The 23,413-nt window shown below is 49.2% G+C and overlaps 1 protein-coding gene and 1 long non-coding RNA gene across 2 annotated transcripts in view; one reads left to right on the top strand and one right to left on the bottom strand.

Moving 5' to 3' along the window:
* The window catches only part of SMPDL3B (sphingomyelin phosphodiesterase acid like 3B), a 34,318-nt gene that overhangs the window by 9,384 nt on the left and 1,521 nt on the right, over positions 1 to 23,413 (top strand). Inside the window, exons 2-7 of the mRNA XM_082348335.1 lie at positions 11,104 to 11,317; positions 13,879 to 13,976; positions 18,976 to 19,119; positions 20,153 to 20,325; positions 21,462 to 21,642; positions 21,722 to 21,855. Coding sequence (XP_082204461.1) covers positions 11,104 to 11,317; positions 13,879 to 13,976; positions 18,976 to 19,119; positions 20,153 to 20,325; positions 21,462 to 21,642; positions 21,722 to 21,855 — 944 coding nt within the window. The remainder of the gene's footprint in view (positions 1 to 11,103; positions 11,318 to 13,878; positions 13,977 to 18,975; positions 19,120 to 20,152; positions 20,326 to 21,461; positions 21,643 to 21,721; positions 21,856 to 23,413) is intronic.
* On the bottom strand, positions 16,975 to 21,679 carry LOC309608682. Its single transcript, XR_014233060.1, has 3 exons — positions 21,549 to 21,679; positions 20,403 to 20,527; positions 16,975 to 18,093 (listed from the first exon to the last, which is right to left on the bottom strand). It is a non-coding gene; the product is annotated as an uncharacterized lncRNA (long non-coding RNA).

Here is a 23,413-nt window from a genome sequence, read left to right as displayed (position 1 = left end):
AAACAAATACCATATGCTAACACATATATACGGAATCTAAAAAAAACGGTCCTGAAGAACCTAGCGGCAGGACAGGAATAAAGATGCAGACATAGAGAATGGACTTGTGGACATGGGGAGGGGGAAGGGTAAGCTGGGACGAAGTGACAGAGTGGCGTGGACATATATACACTACCAAATGTAAAATAGATAGCTAGTGGGAAGCAGCTGCATAGCACAGGGAGATCAGCTCTGTGCTTTGTGACCACCTAGAGGGGTGGGATAGGGAGGGTGGGAGGGAGACGCAAGAGGGAGGGGATATGGGGATATATGTATACATATAGCTGATTCACTTTGTTATACAGCAGCAACTAACACAACATTGTAAAGCAATTATATGCCAATAAAGATGTTAAAAACAACAACAACAACAACGAGATCAGGTTAGCAAATGATATAAAAACTTTGTTGTTTGGGACTTCCCTGGTGTTCCAGTGGTAAAGAATCCGCCTTCCAATGCAGGGAATGCGGGTTTGATCCCCGGTCAGGGAACTAAGATCCCACATGCTGAGGGGCAACTAAACCCACGCGCCACAACTACTGAGCTCCCGCGCCTCAACTAGAGAAGCCTGCGTGCCACAAACTACAGAGCCCATGTGCCCTGGAGCCTGCGTGCCACAACTAGAGAAAGAAAAACCTGCACGCCACAACTAGAGAGAAGCCTGCGCACCACAACCAAAGATCCCGCATGCCTCAACTAAGACCTGACGCAGCCAATAAATAAATAATAAATTAAAAAAAAAAAAACAAAAAATTTGTTGTTTTTCAAGACAAAGACAATCTTTCCTAAGCTTGAATTTATAGTTATTAAAAAAGAAAACAAAAACAAACAAGCAAACAAACAACAACAAAAAATCAAGACACAAGAAAAAGAATGTCCTGGGCAATAAAAACATTATTTTAAACCAAAAAATATGTCATGCACTATTCTAGGAACCAGGGACGTGGCAGAAATAAACAAAAGTCCCAGACCTGGTGAAGCATTCCTTCACCTCCGGAGAAACCTCTGAAAGACACATGAACAAAGAAATACATATTCCAGGAAATAACAAGTGTTATGGAGAATAATAAAGCAGAATAAAGGAGTGGAGAGGGTGGCGGGGGGAGATACTTAAGGGATAGCCAGAGAAGAGCTGTTGAATAAAGTGACATTTGACCAGAGATTTAAGGCAGCAAAGGAGAGAGCCATGTGGACGTCCAGGAGAAGAACATTCCAGCAGGATAGGATGGAAAGTGCACAGGCCCTGAGCGGGACACACAGGCGACGTGTGTGAGGAAGAGCCTGAGGCCAGCTGGCTGGAGCAGAGAGGACGGGGAGGGTGTGGGGAGGGATGTCAGGGGTTACGGGGCAGGGGGTGCTGGTGGCAGCTCATGTATAAACCTGTAGACAATTTTAAGAACTCAGAGTGAAATGGGACATCCTTAGAGGGTTTGGGCTAGAGCTGTGATGTGATCTGATTTGTGTGAGTTTAAAAGGACCCTTGGGCTGTTGTACGGAGAAGCGCCTGTGATGGGGTAAAGGTGGGGTGAGCAAGTGACCTCAGTTTGCCTGAGACTTTCCTGGTTTTAGCACTTAAAGTTGGGCGTCTTGGCAGTCCCTCAGTCTTGGGCAAACTGGGATGGCTGCTCATCCTGGTAAAGGAGAAGGAGCAAAACCAGTGACGAGGCTACTGCCATCATCCAGGGAGAGGAGGGCTGCTGGGAGATGGTCTGACTCAGGACAAGACTTGCTGACAGGACTTCCCTGGTGGCGCAGTGGTTAAGAATCCACCTGCCAATGCCGGGGACATGGGTTCGAGCCCCGGTCCAGGAAGATCCCACATGCCGTGGAGCAACTAAGCCTGTGAGCCACAACTACTGAGCCTGTGCTCTAGCACCCGCAAGCCACAGCTACTGAGCCCACATGCCACAACTACTGAAGCCCACGTGCCTTGAGCCCGTGCTCTGCAACATGAGAAGCCCGGGCACCGCAACAAAGAGTAGCCCCCACTCGCCACAACTAGAGAAAGCCTGTGTGCAGCAACGAAGACCCAACGCAGCCAAAAATAAATAAAATTTAAAAAAAAAAGACTTGTTGACAGATGGAGGGTGTGAGAGAAGGAGGACTCAGAGGCGACTCCAAGGTTTTTGTATCAGCAGCTGGAAGGACGGGGTTGTCATTTGCTGAGATGCGGGAGGAGGAGAGGGCGGTTTGATTTGGGACATGCCCTGAGAGGACGTGTCATTCCCTGGGAGGGTGACTGCTTGGGAGAAGACCAAGAGTGGCCGTCCTCCGTCTACTTGGACACAGAGACCCTGTTCCCTTCTGGGGGACTCAGGGCCCTGCCAGTCTGACTGGAGACTTAGGAATGATTGAAAGTATCTCCACCCCCTCACTGTTTCACTTTTAAATATGTTTTCTTAGAAATCCAAACGCCAGCAGGCACCCCCTTCCCAAGCCCAGGGTCTTAGTGGTTAAAAAGAATCTCCCCTGCCACCAAAGGCACTAAGATGTTTATTGCAGTGTTGTTTATAATAGTGGAAAATGCTAACAGCAATAGAATAGCTGAATAGATTATGGTAAAACCACCAGACAGAAAAGTTTCAAGATAATACCATAAATTGAAAATATTAAGTAACATTTATTAAGTACTTACTATGTGGCAGGCACTGCTAAAATTTTTACGTGATATCCTCACAACAGCCTTGTGAAGTAGGGATTATCAGCAAGGAAACTGAGCCTTAGAGAAGTTAAATAACTCACTCAAGGTCACACATCTAGTTAAGTGTCTGAGTCTGGACATGAACCCCGGCTGTACATCTTCAATCTGTTTATAAAATAATGTTATATAAAAACACACAAAGAGGGACCTCCCTGGTGGCACAGTAGATAAGGCTCCGCACTCCCAATTCAGGGGGCCCAGGTTCGATCCCTGGTCAGGGAACTAGATCCCACATGCCGCAACTAGGAGTTCACATGCCACAACTAAGGAGCCAGTGAGCCGCAACTAAGGAGCCCTCCTGCCACAACTAAGACCCACTGCAACCAAGTAAGTAAATAAATAAATAAATAATTTTTAAAAAATAAATAAAATCACACAAACAACAGTAAGGAAAATAGCCAAGAAGTGCTAACATTTATTTTCTGAGCACTTATGATACGCCATGCTTGTGCTTGGTGCTTGGCATATGTTGTCCTTTTAAAACCTATTTGAAAAATGAAATGAAAAAACCTCCTTTGATTTTTATAGTCCCTGTAAAGTAGGTACTATTACCATTATATCCATTTTGCAGATGAGGAAAATGAGACTCAGAGGGGACACAACACCCGCCCAAGATCCCACAGCTGGGAAGTGGCAAGACCAAGTCGGTACTCAGCCACTTTATCCATCATGCCCTTTGATGGCTCCTCTTGGGATGGTGGGTTTTATAGGTACCATTTTTTTTTTCTCTTTTCTCCAAACTTTCTGGAATGTATACGTCTATAATCTAAAAATGGAATTAAATTTAAAAAGAATTCCACAGCACCTGTAAGATTTTTCAGAATCCGAGTCTCTTCCTGAAGTGCAGACCTTTGAGACACCAAATCAGATAGCGGTCATCCCTGCTTTGCATAAAACCGTGAGGATTCTATGGGCTTCCCTGGTGGCGCAGTGGTTAAGAATCCGCCTGCCAATGCAGGGGACACGGGTTTGAGCCCTGGTCCGGGAAGATCCCACATGTTGCGACGCAACTAAGCCCGTGTGCCACAACTACTGAGCCTGTGCTCTAGAGCTCGCAAGCCACAACTACTGAGCCCGCGCGCCTAGAGCCCGTGCTCCACAACAAGAGAAGCCACGACAATGAGAAGCCTGTGCACCGCAATGAAGAGTAGCCCCCGCTCTCCACAACTGGAGAAAGCCCGCACACAGCAACAAAGACCCAACGCCGCCAAAAATAAATAAATTAAAAAAAAAACAAACCCAACGGTGGGGATTCTCCCTCCACCATCCTTAGTCAGGAGCTTGGGTGGGGCACCAGCTTGCTGGCTTTGTCTGCTCCCACACAAGCCCGAGACAACACTGCATTTATCCCTCAGCCTCTAACTGCAGAGAAAACCAAAAGTCCTTTCAGTATGGGCCTGCATGGTAGGAAAACATTTCCCCCAAGAACAATGAGTCTGCCTCGTGGAGCTGCTGTGAGGAGAGGGCAACCCATGCAGATAACACAAGGGGTTAGGAGATGTTGGTTTTAACAAGTGAACCCTCTGTGTTTTGGAGGGTAGTGGTTTACAGAGGAGGAGTTATAACTGAAGTGTTTGGGGTTATCGCTTAGTGTCAAAAAGGAAGGACTGATCTGAATCTAAAAAAAAAACAACAACGTACAAATGAACTTATTTACAAAACAGACTCAGACTTAGAGAACGAACTTGTGGTTACCAGGGGGGAACCAGGGGGGAACCGTGGCGGGGGAGGGATAGATTGGGAGTTTGGGATTGACACGTACACATTGCTATATTTAAAATAGATAACCAACAAGGACCTATTGTAAAAAACAAAATCAAAAACCAAAAATCAAACAAACAGAAAAACCGAAGGACTGAACTGGGGACCAACATCACTTTATGGTGGGTTATACACATAACAGACAAAAGTCATGGAATCACTGGCAAGGCCTTCAGATAACCTTTGTGCAATACTTGAATCTTACACTTGAGGAAACAGAGGCTCCAGAGGAGAAGAAAAACTGAGGCCCAGGGGGCAGAGTATCCCAGGGATTAAGCACTCAGGCTGGCTTGTCCACTCCATAGTCACGTGCTCCATATGAGATTACTCCTTTCATCCGGACATCCACCCCTTTGCTACTAGCATTGTTATCCCCATTTTACAGATGAGGAAACTGAGGCTCAGCTGAGGAAATCTCTTGTTCAAGTTGCCATCACCTGTGGAGGAGCCAGGATTCAAAACAAGATTTCCCTGAGTCCAAATTTCATGCATGCCGTTTCAAAAACAATCCATTGCCTTAAGCCAGAAAGCCTAGATCCTACCTTTTAATATCTATGTGACCTTGAGCCTCTATTTCACTATCTATAAAATAAGGATAATAGCAGAGGAGAGATTAAATGATAGTTAGGTGAGATCATGCACTTACACTGCAACGTGCTGTAAAAGATTAAGGAATTTTTTTTTTTAATATCCAAGGTCACACACCTAGCTTGTGGCAAAGTGCACCGTGATCATTTCTGTTTAGATACAATATGAATCGTAGGTGTGCCACTAACTAGCTCAGTCTCCTCATCTGTAAAATGGGTATAATAATAGAATGTATTTCTAATTTTGTTGTGAAACTACATAGACAGAGGGCTTGGCACAGCATCTGGCATTCAGTAGGTGCTAAATAAATGCCTTCCTTTTCTTGTCTCCAACCATAAGTAAACTCACCTTTCAGACACTTTAAGACCTTATTAGACTCTAGGGCTTCCGTGGTGGCGCAGTGGTTAAGAATCCACCTGCCAACACAGGGGACACAGGTTCAAGCCCTGGTCCAGGAAGATCCCACATGTTGCGGAGCAACTAAGCCCATGTGCCATAACTACTGGGCCTGCACTCTAGAGCCTGCAAGTCACAACTACTGAGCCCGCGAGCCTAGAGCCCATTCTCTGCAACAAGAGAAGCCACTGCAATGAGAAACCTGCGCACCGCAACGAAGAGTAACCCCCACTCACCGCAACTAGAGAAAGCCTGTGTGCAGCAACGAAGACCCAATGCAGTCAAAAATAAATAAATTAAATAAATAAATTTTTTAAAAAAAGACCTTATTAGACTTTAGGAATGGTTTTTGCAAGTCTCCTCCACCCCATCATGAGTCATAGTAAAAGTATCTCACATTATCTATGATTTTATATATATATATATATGATTTTTAATGACATTTTTAATATTGCATTCGAAATGGATTGTTGGTTTCGATAGCATAGTTTTTTTTTGTTTTTTTCTGAACTTCGGAAGCAATGCACTCTTTTTCAGGTCTCAGACATTTCCATGAGCCTTACAAAAGTATTAGGCCCTGGGCCCTGTATCTGTTGTCCCCAGTGTACAAGGTGGGCCTGATGACCCCTTTGGTGAAGAAGGAGGAGGGCCAGGAGACTTTTGCCTGCCCGGGCACAGGGAGCAGAGATGAGCTCTCAGAATTAAAACTAGAGGGTGTGCTGTGCCACCGGTCCTCCGCTCAAGGAGGACCAGCCAGGAGGGGACAGGATCTGTTTTCACATTGTTCTGTTTCAAATGTCCTGGCCCCAGACCTGCACTTTCCTGCAGAGGACAGCAGCAGAGGGGACGCTGGGGCAGGCAGGGGAAGGACACAGCCACTCCCCTGGTCCCATCTCCCTTCCATGGTGAAAGGGGACTTTCAGGACACCCCAGGGACCAAATTCAAAGTAACTGCTGCTTTGCTTTGCTGAGTGCTTACGCATATTCTCATATTCTCTCATTTTAAACCTCACAATAACCATAAAAGCTGGGGGGCGCTGTTGTCCCCATTTCAGATGAGGAAACAGGCACAGAGTAAGTTCACCCAGCTAGTGGGCACTGGAGCTGGAATTCCAACCCAGGTCTGTGCCCTCAACTTCTCACTGGATTTGATGCTAAATTTATTCATAGTCTCAATAATTAATGAATAACAATGACAGCTAAGATTGGTATACCTTTTCTTAAAACTCAAAGATTATGTGAATACTTTCTTACTGTAAAATATCCAAGCAGTATGAATATAGAAAACATCTTAATTTTCATGAGATTCCCCAGGTGAGGCAACTGCGTGGTAATGTTTGAGAAGCTCTGGTCCAAAGGATAAAGTTTTAAAGTGCCCAACTCCCCACACCCTCCCAGTCTCACTCCTGGCCCCGGAGGTAATTGCCAGGGACAGTGGTGTGTTGAGAGTCTTCTGGACTAGCTCTTTCTTGTTCACTGTCTTATTTGATGCTCACAGACAAGCAGGCCAGACGTCAAACACCCTCAGGCCAGCTGGCTTGCCCAGAGTCCTCAGCCAACACAAGGAAGAGCCTGGATTAGAAACCCAATAACCTGCCTCCCTCTCCAGGAGGTGCCCATCCTCTTCTCCATGACATGATATTTAGAGCTTAATTCCTCATGTTCTGTGACCAACTCCATAGAAGCCTGTGGCTCCCATCTTTTATGGGTAACATAGATGTATTATAAAAGCCTTCCGGGGGCTCTGAGCCAACATTGTGTCTCAGCTTTGCAGTCAGAGAGGTTGGGTTCGAGCCTCAGTTTCCTCATCTGTGAAATGGGCATAAGAATCCCACCTCACAGAATGGTTGCAAGGATGAAATGAGATGAGCATGTGAAGGGCACCTGGCTAACATTCTTTGAGGGCTTACCAGTCCAATCATCCTCCCCACAGCCTTGCTCATTCATCAACTATATGTGCATCTTCCACATCCCAGGCACTGTTCTGGGTGCTGAGGACACAGGGATGAACAAGACAGGCTTTGTGCTCTCATGGGACTGACACTGAAGAAGGGGAAGATGGCTGACAAGCAAGCCAACAAGATAAGTTCACATGTGAGAGTGCTCTGAAGAAAATACAACTGGGGGAGTCACATAGCTAGTGACCAGAGGGGTGGGAGGAAGTGGAACTTGAGCAAAGGTAGTCAGGGGAGGCTTCTCCGAGGAGGTGACCTTCAAGCTGAGGCCTGAATGAAGAGGAGAAAGCAGCCGTGCGATGACCTGGGGAGGACTGGGGAAGGTGGCAGAGGAGCCAGGAAAGAGGCCCTGTGAGGAGAGGGGGTGGGAGGGGGTGGGTGGGGTTGGGCAAAGCAGCAGAGGAGGGGTTTGTGATCAGACTCCACAACGAGGAGACTGGAGCCTGAGGTGGAGCCCCTGCCTGGATCTCTGGCTCTCTCTGCCATTCTTTTTCTTTTTCTTTTTAATTTTTATTATTTATTTATTTACTTATTTTTGGCTGCACTGGGTCTTCGTTGTTGCGCGTGGGCTTTCTTTTTAATTGCAGTGAGCGGGGGCCACTCTTCATTGCGGTGCACAGGCCTCTCATTGCAGTGGCTTCTCTTGCTGCAGAGCATGGGATCTAGGCGTGCGGGCTTCAGTAGTTGTGGCTTGTGGGCTCTAGAGCGCAGGCTCAGTAGTTGTGGCGCATGGGCTTAGTTGCTCCGCGGCATGTGGGATCTTCCCAGACCAAGGCTCGAACCCGTGTCCCCTGCATTGGCAGGCGGATTCTTAACCACTGCGCCACCAGGGAAGTCCCTCTCTCTGCCATTCTTTCCACTCTACTGGCTTCTCCTGAAGTCAGGTCTTTGAGGACGTGGGCACGCACGCACGCACCCACGCACACACATATACATACATACACAAAAAGCACACACACACATATGCACCCACATATGCACACACATGAACACACACATGCACATACATGCATGCACGCACTCAGAGGTCATAGGAAGTGTGAGGGAGGCTGCAAGGAGTTTCAGTTCTATGCTGACTAGTCCAGAGCTTGCAGGAAGAGACAAACCAACAGCTGACGAGCCTCAGGCAAGGAGTTTCTGAAGTGGAGAAATAACCTTTGAGTACTTTGAGGGCTGATGTCAAAGGGGCAGAATTGCTCCATGTCTGTGGTTAGTTGAGAAAGAGCTGGCTTGAGGCAGGGGAATGGTCTCTGCGTGGTCTGCAGAGAAGGCAAGGGACCCACGTGCCAGAGAAAAGGGCCAAGGGCCTCTCGCTTCCACTGCCAACCTCGCCTGGCCCCAGGCTTGGAAGCAGGTGTGACCCACTCATCACCTCTGGCAGAGGCTTGGGAAAGTCCACCAACTCTACCCATTTACTAGTTGAAATGGGGAGGTTATTTTCTTTCCTCTGGTTTAGGATTTTGCCTCTGTAGAAGTAATTTCAAATATATTAGTGATCACAATTTGTGTGAAAAGTTTAAATTCTCCCCGTTATAAACAAAGACTCTCAGTTTGGGTAAAAAATTAAAATGCAGGCATAGACTATCTACAAAAAGACGTAGTTAAAATAAAAGGCGCTGGTTTTACCCCCTTAGCAATCACATCTTCCTGGGAGAGGATAGGGAGCCAGAGAACCCCCACCATTTACCATGATATCTCAGGCACGTTGACCTCTGAACCTTAGTTTCCTTATCTGCAAAATGAGGATAATGATCAATCCCTTCAGGGCTGTGGTGAGGATGACTATATAATGACCATGGGAGGGACCATGATTTGCTTAATCAGTCATTTGCAACTTAGTGTGAACGTTTGTTTTTTGTGTTTTTTAAAATAAATTTATTTATTTATTTTATTTTTGGCTGTGTTGGGTCTTCGTTGCTGTGCACAGGCTTTCTCTAGTTGCGGCGAGTGGGGGCTGCTCTTTGTGGCAGTGTGTGGGCTTCTCGTTGCGGTGGCTTCTCTTGTTGTGGAACATGGGCTCTAGGCACGTGGGCTTCAGTAGTTGTGGCGCTCGGGCTCAGTAGTTGTGGCACACGGGCTTAGCTGCTCCGTGGCATGTGGGATCTTCCTGGACCAGGGCTCAAACCCGTGTTCCCTGCATTGGCAGGCAGATTCTTAACCACTGTGCCACCAGGGAAGTCCCGTGAACAAGTTTTTGATCCTTTCCTGAATTGAGGTTTAGACCAGGAGAGGTGGGCAAAAGCTCAGAAGCATCTGGAGGAAAAGTCAAGGAGTGAGATCAGGGTCCAGACTTTACCTTCAGGCCTTAGAGCCCCACTGAAGGTCCTGTGGCGAGGAGTGGGGAAGGGAGGGCTTGAAGGAGTGGGGGACTGACTAATCCAACCCTGAAAGCAACAAAAGCGGGACCCCCCCAGGCCCAGGCCCATTTTCCTGGGATGGGTTGGGTGTTGACTGTTGGCTCTGAGTCTGAGTGACACAGGAAGTGGAGGAGGAAGTGACAGCAATGGTGGAGAGTGAGGAAATTCCAGGCCTCACCCGTGTTTTAGCCTGAAACAGGATTTAGGGCAGAGACCAAACCTGTTCAATGCTCTCCTTCAACAAGCATCATCGAACCCACTTACACCAGGCCCTGTGCTCAGTGCAGATGATAAAGCCACTCCACATGGCCAGTTTCTTTGGATTCCGTTCTCTGTATTACACCAGAGATTTTTGGCGTTTTACCCCGCATCCAGAGTCACTAACAAGTGTACCCACAGTAAGAAACTCAACCCAATCTGAAGTTACGTTCCTTGTTTTCTGGCCTCGTACTTGTAAACTCCATTTCCACACATATTCCCCAGGTTTTTGCTGGTATTGATCAGCAAGATCTTACAATGCATTTGATGTGTCAGCCTTCTCCCAGGTCAGATTTTTGTATGTATTTCCCTGGTGAAAAGATTTGGCTCTAGTTACGGTCTCAGAGAGGTGAAGCAACTTGCTCACGGTCACACAGCTAGTATGTGGCTCCAGAGCCTGGGCGCTTAACACACCTTTGCTTTAAAACAAGCACTCTGCTTAGAACTCCCAAAGAGTTTTGGGGTTTTTAAAAAATATTTATTTATTTATTTATTTATTTATTTTTGGCAGCGTTGGGTCTTCGTTGGGGGCTTTCTCTGCTTGCGGCAAGCGAGGGTTACTCTTTCTTGCGCTGTGCGGGCTTCTCATTGCGGTGGCTTCTCTTGTTGTGGCTCAAGGGCTCTAGAGCGCAGGCTCAGTAGTTGTGGCGCATGGGCTTAGTTGCTCTGCGGCATGCGGGATCTTCCTGGGACAGGGCTTGAACCCATGTCCCCTGCATTGGCAGGTGGATTCTTAACCCCTGCGCCCCCAGGGAAGCCCCCCAAAGAATTCTTGAGGGTCACGCAGTCCATCTCTCATGCTGCTGCTGGGGACACTGAGGTGGGGAGATAGAAAGGGCTTTGTCAAAGGTCAGAGGTCAGGGACTGAACCAAGCCTGTGTTCTGCTCTGCTCAGTGCCTCCCTGGGCAAAACCAGGCCCTGGGTTCGGAGAAAACTTCCTTTTACCTGTGCAAGCTCCCTTCCCGCAGCCCAGGGTTCCCTTGACTCCCTCCACATCCAGGCTCAGGGAGAGACCTGCATTGAGCAGGGTCTCCTTGCCCCTGCAGGGAAGTTCTGGCACGTCTCTGACCTGCACCTTGACCGGGACTACAAGGTGTCTGAAGACCCCCTCCAGGTGTGCCCATCTGCTGGCTCCCAGCCGGTGCCCAATGCAGGCCCCTGGGGCAACTACCTCTGCGATTCTCCCTGGATCCTCATCAACTCCTCTATCTATGCCATGAAGGAGATCGAGCCAGAGCCAGACTTCATCTTCTGGACTGGGTGAGAGCCGTCACCACAGCTACTCTTCCCCGGGCCACTGCCTGTGCCCCCTGCCTGCCTGGCACCCTCCCCACACCATCTCCCTTAGTCCTCACCAGCCCTGTTGCAGAGGATGAACCTGAAGCTCCAAGCTTGTCCAGGGGAGCCTGGGCCTGGCTGATTCCAGGGTCTGTGCCCTTGACCTTGTGTCTTACGGCCTCAGCAGAATGTGGCTCTCACTGAGGCTGGGGACACGGTCATGGCATGTCTGGGCATGGGGGGAACTCCCAGATTTTAAGTCGGGGGTGGGTGTGGGGGTCGATGAACACTGGTGCCACTCCCACCGGGGTTTGGGGACTGCAAGCCCCAGAGATCCAAATACAGGGAGGGGAGAAGGTAGGAGGGCTGAAGGTGAGCCAGCATTGGGAGCAAGTGTCCTGGTCAGCTGCGGGCCACCCCCGGCTGCCCTGGCCCTGGGGGTCCTCAATGGTCAGAGCACTACTCTGTGAGGAGAGAGCTTGAGGGGTGATTTCAGCTCAGCCGCACAGATGCCATTTCTGCTGCTCACCCATGGATGCTGCTGGAAGTCCTCTGACTTCCCTCAGCACCCGAGGTCCTTCCTTCACTCATTCGCTCCTTCCTTCCCTCCCTCCCTTGGTAGGTCAGCCTGTCTTGTGCTCACCCCCAGGAGACGGGGGGAACAGAGATGATAGGGACCTGGACCCTCCTTCAGGGAGCTCATGGTCTCCTGGGCGACAGAGACAAGGCCACCGACCATTATATCCCAGCGAGGAGAGAGGGTCACTGGGTGGATGGGGGAGCTTCACAGGGCACCTGACTCCCTCTGGCGGAATTGGGGAGGACTTGCTGCAGGAAGTGGTGAACCAGGGAGCGGGTGAGGAGGGCTGGCAGGAGCTCGGGCTTCTTGTGCCCTCCTCCAGCCTCTATGGACACTTCTGTAAGGCGGCATCAAACCCATGACGTCCCCAGCTGTCCCTCAGTGTGACATGGGAGTGATCGGAATGACCCTCAGATGGACTTTGTGGTCAGCAGTGGGAGGAGCAAGGCTGGACACTTAAGAAATGTGTCAGTGTCTCAGGAGGAGCCTGGGCAGCTCTGGCTTCCCTGGGCTCAGGAATCAATCTAAGGAGAGAGTGAGATTTAGGCCATGACCCTGGCCTCCTGCTCTCTGAGGAGGGGCCCTTGGAGAAATGCGTAACATTCTAAAAGATTTGATCCCTCTGGGAAATTCATGACCCTTTAACAGAAGCATGATTTTTCTGGGAAATCTCTGGGACTTGCAGAGGTGTATGGCATTGGACAAGATGACCTCTAGGACCCTTCATAATTCTTCAGTTTCTCAGAAATTGGACCTCTCCGGGAGAATTGCAGTCCCTTGGGGGATAACCTGTAGAAATTGGATGTGTTTTTGCAATCCCCTGAGGGGTAACCTGTAGAAATTGGATGTGTTTTCTATCACACAGAATTAAATGCTCCAAACTAGAAAAAAACCATGGAATTTTGTTCTCTCTTCGTATTCCTGGACTGTCCCCAGGGAGGACAGGGCTAAAAGGCCCCTCTTACTGCCCTGATGAAGGTGTCAGAGTCGCAGTGGACGTAATGGACGTGAGCATAGGCTCTGGAGCCAGGCTGACTGGTCCAAACTCTGACTCCACCACCGTCTAGCTGTATACATTAGGCAGGATTCTTCACCTTTCTGTGCCTTGGTTTCTTTATCTGTCAAATGGGACTAACAATAGAACCTATGTTGTAGGTTATGATGAAGAATAAATTAGCGGATAAGGGTACAATACACAGAAAGTACCCAGCACAAAGTGAGCCAGCGTGGGCTGCCAGTAGCGGTCTCAGGACGATTCAGCTAATTACCTTCCCTGGGGAGTCTCTGGGCAGCAGCTGCCTCACCCCGTCGGTCCAGCAGAGTCCTCAGGCTTTAGTTGTGGGGCTCTTAGCATCCCCCAAACCTCCTTTCCCACTTCTTCCCCCACCTTGCTGTACCTTTCTAAGGTGGATCCAGGAATTTAGGTCTGTCAAACATGGGGGACTAAATGGTCCTGGGGTAGGTCCTCGACCTACCAGAGTAGATCTGAATTCTATATTCTGAAGCCAGCTCCAAACTCCTTAGAACCCTTGGGGAAACTCAGAACTCAGACACGGCTTGTCCAACCCAAGCTCCCCAGGGGCTTGCAGATGAGACTGGAAACCCAGAGCTTCCCTCTCAAGACCATATTAACTGCAACCTAGCAGCTACTACATTTTATATATATACTTTTCCCCCTTTATCGAAGTCCCACAAATACTCTGTGTGTAGGTACCATTATTGTCCCTATTTTATAGATGAGCTAATGGAAGCTCAGAGAGGTTAAACAACCAGCCCAGGGACCCACAGCCGGTCAATGGCAGAGCCTGGGTTTGGACTTTGTCCCATGTGACTCCCAGCTCCAGCCTGGTCATCCCCCTTCAGTAGCTGTCTGAGGCCCAGTTCTGCAGTCTCTTTTCTCGTGGTAGAGCCGTCCCTTCTTTTCCTTGTGCCACTTCCCGAGCTGCCCGGCGGTGTTTTGCAGTGATGACACGCCCCATGTGCCCAACGAGAACCTGGGAGAGGCGGCCGTGCTGCAAATTGTGGAGAACCTGACCGAGCTCATCAGAAAGGCCTTTCCAGGTAAGACTGTGCCCCAGGTCCCCACAGCATTCCCTGATGCCCAGGCGGTGCCTGGCACAGTGGGACGACAACGGCAGCAAGATGCAGAGGAACGACCTTCACCCGTGGACAACGATGGCTGCTGGCCAAGTCCCGTGCCAGGCACTTCACAGTGATTGTGTCTTACCTTCCAACAACCCTGTAAGGAACGTGAGAGTTTGTCGGCCTGTGGATACACACAGAATCCTGTTAATGGTGTTAAAAAACCAAATTCAACTGAGTAAATCTGAAGATCTATTTGGCTGTATTCAACAATTCATGAATCAGGCAGCATCCCATCTAGCAAATAGAAAGGAGCGCCAGGAACTTCCCTGGCGGTCCAGTGGTTAAGACTCTGTACTTCCACTGCATGGGGCACGGGTTCGGTCCCTGGTCGGGGAACTAAGATCCCGCATGCTGTACAGTGCGGCCGAAAAGAAAAAAAAGAAAAAAAAAAAGAAAGGCACTCCAAGGAGCTGTACAAATGGAAGGTTTTATAAACAGAAGGCAGTGGAAAAAGGAAGATTCTAGCAAAAAGTGGATTGTTTCAGGCAAGGTTACCTTCGTTTAGGGGAAGGGGTGGTGTCTATCAGGCAGATTTCCTCACTAGTGCTGACCAAGTAATTCCAGATTGACTGTTTAAAGGTCACATTCTTGGGAGAGGCTGAAACTTCAGTTAGGTTAGGTATTAACTTGGTTAATACCTAACTTGGTTTGCTGACCTGGGACTTAGCACAAGTAACTCCATTTTGGGCCTGTTGTTTCTTTTTTAATAATGGAAATGCCTGACATTTCACTGGCTTCTGTCCTGACAGTTTAACAGCAGACTCACAGCCCCTTCTCAGGCATTTACTGTTATATTTAGGCATCTTCCCTGGGTAAGTCTCACGTGGTCTCACACACAGCCCTTGCGTCTTGCTGTGGCTCTGGAATTGCCATCTACTGCCTTTAAACCATCCTGGCTGCTGGGACTTTGGGGAGATGCTGATTTCCAGCCAAAGTGCTGTTTCGTGGTGCAGTCCAAGGCCTTCAGAGCCTGGGAGAGCAGGCCAGGACTGTGAGAGATTATGGTAGCAGCCCCACGGGACTTGACAGGGAGAATGCAGCCTGGGCGCTCCATCTAATGGCCCTTGAAAATGGCTTTAATCAGGCTGTGCCAAACACAAGGTCCTGGGGGCTGAATCAGGCTCTCAGCCTGCCAGCTGGACACCTGTGAAAGCAGACCCCTTGGACCCCCCTCCCCATCCCCCAATCTCCTTTGGGTTCCGGCACAGCTGCTTCCTCTAAAGGTCTTGGTCATGGGTCCCCAGGACCCAGATATGAAATAATGATAATAAAAATAAGTAATAGCAGCAGCAAGAACAACTATATGTATCTATGTATCAAGGGCTAAGTGTCAGGCACTCCTCTAAGAATATTATATGCCTCAGCTCATTCACTGTCAGGAATGAGACTCAGGAGACTCCAGGAGAGTGGAGCTCTCTCACATTTTTACTGATGACAAATGTGAGCCTTGGGGTCAAGGAAACAGGCAAGGTTGAGGATGCAGATCCTTCTTTGAGGACATCTCTTACCTATCACTTCTACTGCCACTCCAGGAGGGGTCCCCGAGCTGCTGTTACCATCCCACATCTGTCCCCGAGGCAACCTCATTTCTGACACCTCCTTCCCTCAACCTAAATCAATTTGTGCAAAGAAGTTGCCTGGATGCTTCTAGTCTGTGTAACTCAACCCAACCCAACCCAGGTATGCCTGGGCTACTTCATCTTCCAGCAGAAGTCACTACTAGGTTCAAACCAGGACACTCTCCCCCATGGCAACAATAGGTATTATTATCCCCAGCGTATAGATAAGGAACCTATGGCTCAAAGCTAGTCAGTTCCTAGGGAGGGATTCAAACTTAGATCCAACACTGAGCAGTCTTTTCTCTGCTCCACGTGGGGCTTCAGGAATAAAAGTGAAATAATGGATAAGAAAATGCTTTATTACTATGACCTGACATACAAGTGTAAATAAGATTTTACAGTTTATAACATGCTTGCACATTTACTGAATTTCCTAAATCCAAGATACCATTGGCTGTAAGATGTTTCATTATTTTATGTATCTCTAAGAAAAAAAATGTTCTCCAGGGAATTCCCTGGTGGTCCAGTGGTTAGGACTCAGCCCTTTCACTGCAGGGGGTGCGGGTTCAATCCCTGGTTGGGGAACTAAGATCCTGCAAGTTGCATGGCGTGGCCAAAAGAAAAAAAAGAAAAAAAAAAAGCTGTCCATTAAAGTATGACACAGAACTTTCTCATGGCCTCAATGGTAAGACACGTCCCACTTATAGAGATGTTAAAATATGAACACATTGGAAGAGGTGAAATGAGGCATTATCTTATTTGAGAATGGTAGCAACATAGGTCAAGCAGAACACTCCCTATCATAGAGATAAATAAGCTGAAGCAACTTGTTGGAGAAGAGGAAGGGACTGAAATTTGAGATTTTGGTTCCATGTCATGAGTTCTTCCTGCCACGTGCACCTGTGTCCCCCCATCAGAGTCACTGCGAACACTGGCCCCTGTCCACCGTGGCCGATGGTAAACACAGGTGTGCAAGGCAAACTGATCCAGGTCCCAATTCAGGTTCTGCCACGCTCTATAGCTGGGCCATCCTCCGGACACTCAGTGTTCTCCCTGTGCAAAATGAGGAAAATAATGGTACCTGCCCGAAGGGTTGTTATAAGGATTAAATAAGGTAATCCATCCATTCATTTAGTCAGTCAACAAATATTTGAGTGTCCTCTACGGGTGAGACAGCATGCTAGGGGTAGGGGATGTGGCTGTGAACAAGATGCCAGGTCATGCCCTCATGGAGCTTAGGCTTGTAAGGATCTTCTGACAGTGCCCGACACATAGAAGTGGCAAAAACCTGTTACCCCAAAACTGGGTTTGCCTCTTGGTGGGTGTCAAGCCAAAAGGCACAACCAAGCCAAAGATCAGGAGAAGGAAGGATTTATTACTTGCAACAAGTAAGGAGAACACCAGGGATCTTTCCAAATCAGTGTGTCCTTGAACAGCAAAATTGGGGAAGTTTTAAGCTAAGGATATATGCATATTCATGAAGGGGCTTGAGCAGGAGAATGCAACTTAGAATTGGAGCAAAGGTTGACAGAGTCCAAGCTTTAGTTGATTGAAGTCACAAGGGTCAGCAAAGGTCAGCATCATCACTCCTTAGGTTCCAGTTGATCTCATGGTTGAGGGGGTTTAAATTCTGCCAAACAGCTCAAGACAGTGCTTCAGGCTAATCTTTACCATTGGAACAGAACTGGGAGTCTTTACAACTGATTTATTATCTTTGCCCTTGTTACTTCTCTTGCCTGATAACAGTTTGTTCTTTTGTTCCCTTAAGATCATTGTTACTGAGATCTGTTCAAGGGCAAGCATTGTAGCCAGGCTTAGATCCCAAGATGGCTTAGGCCAAAAATGGCTTCTCTTATGTCTCTGGGGACACCCTACCTTATCTGCTTATAAACCAGGAGAGATAACCTCCCTTCTCATCTGCCTTTGGGATGCCAGGGATTTGTGTTTTCTCTTAAATGAATTCTTTTTTTTTTTTTTAAATAAATATCAGAGCTGTATTTAATTCTGTTGTTTATTTATTTATTTGTTTATTTTTGGCTGCATTGGGTCTTCGTTGCTGCGCGCAGGCTTTCTCTAGTTGCAGTTAGTGGGGGGGGGGCTCGTGGCAGTGCGCAGGCTTCTCATTGCAGTGGCTTCTCTTGTTGCAGAGCACGGGCTCTAGGTGTGCGGGCTTCAGTGGTTGTGGCATGCAGGCTCAGTAGTTGCGGCGCACGGGCTTAGTTGCTCTGCGGCATGTGGATCTTCCCAGACAAGGGCTCGAACCTGTGTCCCCTGCATTGGCAGGCGGATTCTTAACCACTGCACCACCAGGGAAGTCCTTAAACGAATTCTTATGGCTGCCTGTATCTATGTTAGAGAGGTGAGGTTTTCTTTCAGGCAGTCACAGCCATGACTTCTGGCTTTGTGAATAATTCCTCATGGGAATTCTACGGCCTCCTCCTTTGGCAGAGCTTAGCATTTCCAGATCTTGTAGGCTATACAGGGTAAAGGGTTTGTTAGAATCATTTCTTCAAGTAGGAATTGGAGGCGCCAGGCTTCCTCATTGGTTCAAGTTCACTCCCTGGGGTAAGCCAAGCTCATATAAGGGCAAGGCCCTGCCTTGAGCTCAGAGGAGTTTTTGTTTATTATCAAATATTTATTGAGCAACTACTACATACCAGACACAGATGTAAAATAAAAGCAGAAGTGAGGCTACTCACAAGGAAGAAATGAGTCTGACAGGCTCCCCTCTCCCTCCTGGGTTCATTCACAGGCCACATCCTCAGGGAGGCTCCCCTGACCCCCACTCCCACCCCTGTTATACACTCCCACAGCAAGTGGCTCTTCCCTTTTTGTGACAGCCATTACTCAATGCCTATCAACCCTACCGCACTGCCAGGCCTCTGGGCCTGGGCCTGGGAGCCCAGGTCTACATGTTTGCATGTACTAGGTGCTCAGTAAATATTTGTTGATTCATGAATGAGTGAAACTCCCAAGGCCTTCCAGGGTGCAGCAGACCCCTTCCCTAACAGTAAGATGGATCTGGAATTGACAAGAACAAGGCACACTAAATGACCAAGTGGCTGATCATGGATCTGAAGTTTATTTGGATCTTCTAGCTTTCTCCTCCTTATCTCATGCTTCATTTCTGACCATGGAAATTTCTGCGGGGAATGGAGTTAGAGAACTCACTGCTCTTCCTTCCCAGATCTGAGCCAAATTCTGCCAGATTCTATAATGTGGTTTTCTGCTTGGCTCTGTATTTTTCCTTATCTGTGCTATAGCTCTTCCCTATTAGCTCTGATAGCCAGTGGCTGAAACTAACTCCACTAAGCACTTTTGCATATACATTCTTATATTTTTCTTTTTCCTCCCAGATACTAAAGTCTATGCTGCTTTGGGAAATCATGACTTTCACCCCAAAAACCAGTTCCCGGCTGGAAGCAACAATATCTACAATCAGGTAGCAGAGCTGTGGCAACCCTGGCTCAGTAACGAATCCATCGCTCTCTTCAGAGAAGGTACTAACATCATTTGCTACTGTAAGGAGCACTTTATGCCAAGGTCTGATCTAATTTCATCTTCACAACATCCCCATGAAATAGGGACTGATTTTATCCCCATTTTACAGATAAGGAGACTGAGGCTTGAACATAAGTCACTCGGCCAAGGTCACCCAGCTTAGAGGAGGCAGACTTGGGAGTAGGATCCAGGGCTGATTCCAATGCCCATGTTCTTAACCCCACAGCACTAATGAGGATCATAAGAGAATATTCACTGAGCATTTCCTGTGTGCCCGGAACTGCCCTCAGCACACTGCTAGACTCCTTACAACAATCCTAGGTAGGGGCAGTGACCTGCAGCTCAGGCCAGGTTTCTCAGCCTTGCCACTGTTGACATTTGGGGCTGGATAATTCTTTGTTGTGGGGCCGTCCTGTACATTGTAGGGTGCTTAGCAGTATCCCTGGCCTCTATCCACTAGTTGCTAGTAACACCTCCAGTTGTGAAAACCAAAAATGTCTCTGGACGTTGCCGAGTGTTCCCTTGGGGACAAAATCACCAGGTTGAGAATCACTGGTTTGGAGACACAGTATCCCAAAGTGACCTGACCTCCTCTCCTTCCTTACCTCAGTCCCTTGTTGTTGGGGCTCCCCATTGGTCAAACCCAACCAGAAGCTCACAGCACAGAAGCCCATGGATTTAACCCACAGCTCCTGGGGCAGAGAGCTGAGCAGAGAAGGGTTGACAGTGGATCTGGAGGGGCAAACACACCTCCATGTTATTCCCATTATACGGAGGAGGAAACTGAGGCACAGAGAGGTTAAGGAACTTTCCCAAGTTGCACAGCTAGGAAGTGATACAGCCAGGACTTGAACCCAGGCAGCCTGGCTCCAGAGCCTTTGGCCTTACCCACGATGCCGCTCCTATGGGAAAGATGGGAAGGGAGGACGCAAGGGAAGGAGAAGGTGGGCGAGTGAAGTGGAGGGGGACAGAGGTGTGTCTGTTCGGAGGCTGGAGACCCCTTCAGATTCCCCCCTGGCTGTGATGTCCTAGGTGCCTTCTATTCTGAGAAACTGCCGGGGCCAAGCGCAGCTGGGCGAATCGTGGTCCTCAACACCAATCTGTACTATAGCAACAACGAGCAGACGGCCGGCATGGCCGACCCTGGCCAGCAGTTCCAGTGGCTGGACGATGTGCTGACCAATGCGTCCCGAGCTGGGGAAATGGTAAGGGCTCCCCACTCCTCCTCTCCCCTCCCTGGGGTCTCTTCCCGTACAAGTCCCCCACTTTGGCACAGACTCACCCACTCACTTGAGATGCCCACATCACAGAGGGTCCTTCATCAGCTAGGCACCTGAGGGGGCTGCTTCCATCCTCACAACAGCCTGTGAGGCTGGGACCCTGGAGTCCATTGCAGATGCGAGGCTCCTGATGGGCAGTGACAGTCTCAAGTCACACAGTAAGTGGCGGGGCCTAGACTAGAACCCCAGTCTCCAGAATCCAAGGCCAGCACAGCTGCAGCCACACTGTGGGCTAGACCTCGAGGGGATGCCCTGCCCTTGAGGTGTGTCCGTCTAGTCTGCTGGGCTAGCAGGCCCCCGCTGACTGACCCTGTGTCCCATTTGCCTGAGTCCCTGCTCTGACCAGCGCATCCCACCAGGATCTCATGGCCGGTGCTTTTGCCCCCACTATGCATCAGCTATGTTGCTAAGTGCTTTATATGGATGATCTCATTTAACTCTCATATCTCCACCAGTTAGGTGCCCTTCCCGATGAGAAAACTGAAGCTCGGGGAGGTGACACACAGCTGGTGTCCAGCTGCAGTTTGGCTCCAAAGCTCATGTTCTCAACTGCCCTTCCTACCACTGCCCCCGCCGCCCATTCTACCTCTTGCAATGGGGACCAAGGGCCCAGGCACTGTTAGCTGAGAGACTCGAGGAATGTAAGACGTGAACACACATTACCACACAGCATATGCTACACAACCATGCAAGGAAGGTTTGGTTACAGTGCCTGAGCTCTCCAAGAAGAGAAGACTTGTCTCTGAAGGATCAGAAAGGTTTCAGGAGGAGGTATCCTTCGAGCTGGGTTTTGAAGCATGAGTAGCATTTACAGAAGTGAAAATGAGAAGGGCGCTCCAGGTGGCAGGCACAGCATGGGTAAAGGCACAGAGGGAGGGAAGCATGTGGCACATTAATTTCTGGGTACAGGGAGATGCCGGATCACCTGGGAGAGGGATGGGGGAGGAGGTACCTTTGAGCCCATCTGCTTGCCTCTGGGGAGACGGGCAGGGTGTGAGAGGTAGAGATGAAAAGTTGTGGAAGGGGTCTCTGAGCCCCTGCTGGGCACCCCTTCCTCGTAGGTGTACATTATCGGCCATGTGCCCCCGGGGTTCTTTGAGAAGACACGGAACAAAGCGTGGTTCCGGGAGGGCCCCAACCAGGAGTACCTGAAGGTGGTCCGGAAGCATCATCGAGTCATTGCAGGGCAGTTCTTCGGGCACCACCACACCGACAGCTTTCGGATGTTCTACGATGATGCAGGTATCCAACCTGGAGGGCAACGGCCAGACCAACTCCCTCTTTCCCTCGCCAGCCTCTCAGCTCCACTCTCTCTTGAAAGGTACCCCCATCAGTGTCATGTTCCTTACACCTGGGGTCACCCCATGGAAAACCACGTTACCTGGAGTGGTCAACGGAGCCAACAATCCAGGCATCCGGGTGTTTGAATACGACCGAGCCACACTGAGCCTGCAGGTCAGGAGCCTTGGGTCTGCTGGGGCCAGAGGAGGAGGGAGGAGGGACCTGATAACATCACTGCCTTCCCTAGCTAATCCACCCTCTACTGACCACTGAGACTCAGGAAGGTCAAGTTACTTCCACCCTTTTAGAGCTCAGGATCAGAACCCTGGCTCTACCTCCAAATCCTGCCACCAAGTCAGGTCAATTCTTCTCCAAATTGCCCTTTGCCCTGGATCATTGTCAAGGCCTCCTACGTGTTCTCCCCTCCTCCAGCACTGCCCTGCTGTAGCTCATCTGGTACAGCTAAGGAGGGGATTAATCTTTCTAAAGCACTTCTTGTCTCTTTCCTGCTCAAAAACCTTCAGTGGCTCCCCAGTGCTCCCAAGATAAGTTGGATCTCTTTGGCCTGGTATTCAAGGTCTCTCACAGTGTAACTCTCCTTGGCCTGGTATTCAAGGTCTCTCACAGTGTAACTCTCCTTGGCCTGGTATTCAAGGTCTCTCACAGTGGGACTCTCCTTGGCCTGGTATTCAAGGTCTCTCCCAGTGGGACCTCAGGCCCACTACCAGGTCTTCTCTACACTGACTATGCTGCAGCCAAGCAGGCCCCTAACTCAATGAGCAATCCCACACCTCCTGGGATGTGCTTGTGATTCCTGAAATGACAAAGAAATATTATTCCTTAATGTATTCAACAAAACGTGTTAAGCCTCTGCCATGTGCCAGGCCCCGTGCTAAGCTGAGGAGATACATAAGTGAACAAAAGTCACTGCTCTCCTGGAGCTGACAGACAATAAACAAACACATAAAGTTAAGTGTGGCACGAAATAAGTGCTAAGGAGAAAAGAAAACAGGGTGAGGAGGCAGGTGGTGACAGTTACAGGGTACGTGTATATGTGTGTGGTGTTAGATGGGGCAGGGAAGTGTCACTGATAGGGTGACATTTGAATTCTGAGTAAATTCAGGGAGTGAGCCGTGTGAGCGTCTGGGGAAGGAACAGGAAAAACACGTCAGAGGCCCAGGGTGGGAATGCGCTTGGTGTGTTAGGGGAGGAGCACGGAGGCCACGGCGGAGGTCACGAGGGGAGGGGGGGAGGGGGGGGTCAGGTAATGCAGGCCATGAGGATGACTCTGGAATTTTAGAAAACCACCATTCTGCTGGGTGGAGAACAGGCTGTAGGGGGCAAGGGCAGACACAGGGGGACCAATTAGGAGGTGACCACAGCCACTGAGAGGTGATGGTGGTGTGGGCCAGGGTGGCACCCGTGGGTGGTGAGGAGAGCCAGATCCTGGATGTATTTTGAAGGCAGAGCAGACAGGATTTGCTGGCGGATTGGTTGAGGGGTGGAAGAGAAAGCGAGGAAGCAACGAGGGCTCCAAGGCTTTGGCCAGAGCACCTGGAAGGATGAGGTCGCCATTTACTGAAACGGGCTCACTGCAGGAGGAGCAGATTTTGGAGGAAGATCAGAAGCCTGGCTTTCCTGTTAACTTTGGGATGTCTAAGTGGCATCCAGGTGAAAATGCTGAGGGAAGAGGCAGCTGGGTATTCAAGTTGGAGTTCCAGAAAGAGGTGGG

Source organism: Balaenoptera borealis (genome assembly GCF_965194805.1).
Source record: "Balaenoptera borealis genome assembly, chromosome: 1".
Lineage (NCBI taxonomy): Eukaryota > Metazoa > Chordata > Mammalia > Artiodactyla > Balaenopteridae > Balaenoptera > Balaenoptera borealis.
The sequence above is the reverse complement of the archived record's forward strand: the minus strand, read 5'-3'. Positions and strand labels throughout refer to the sequence as shown.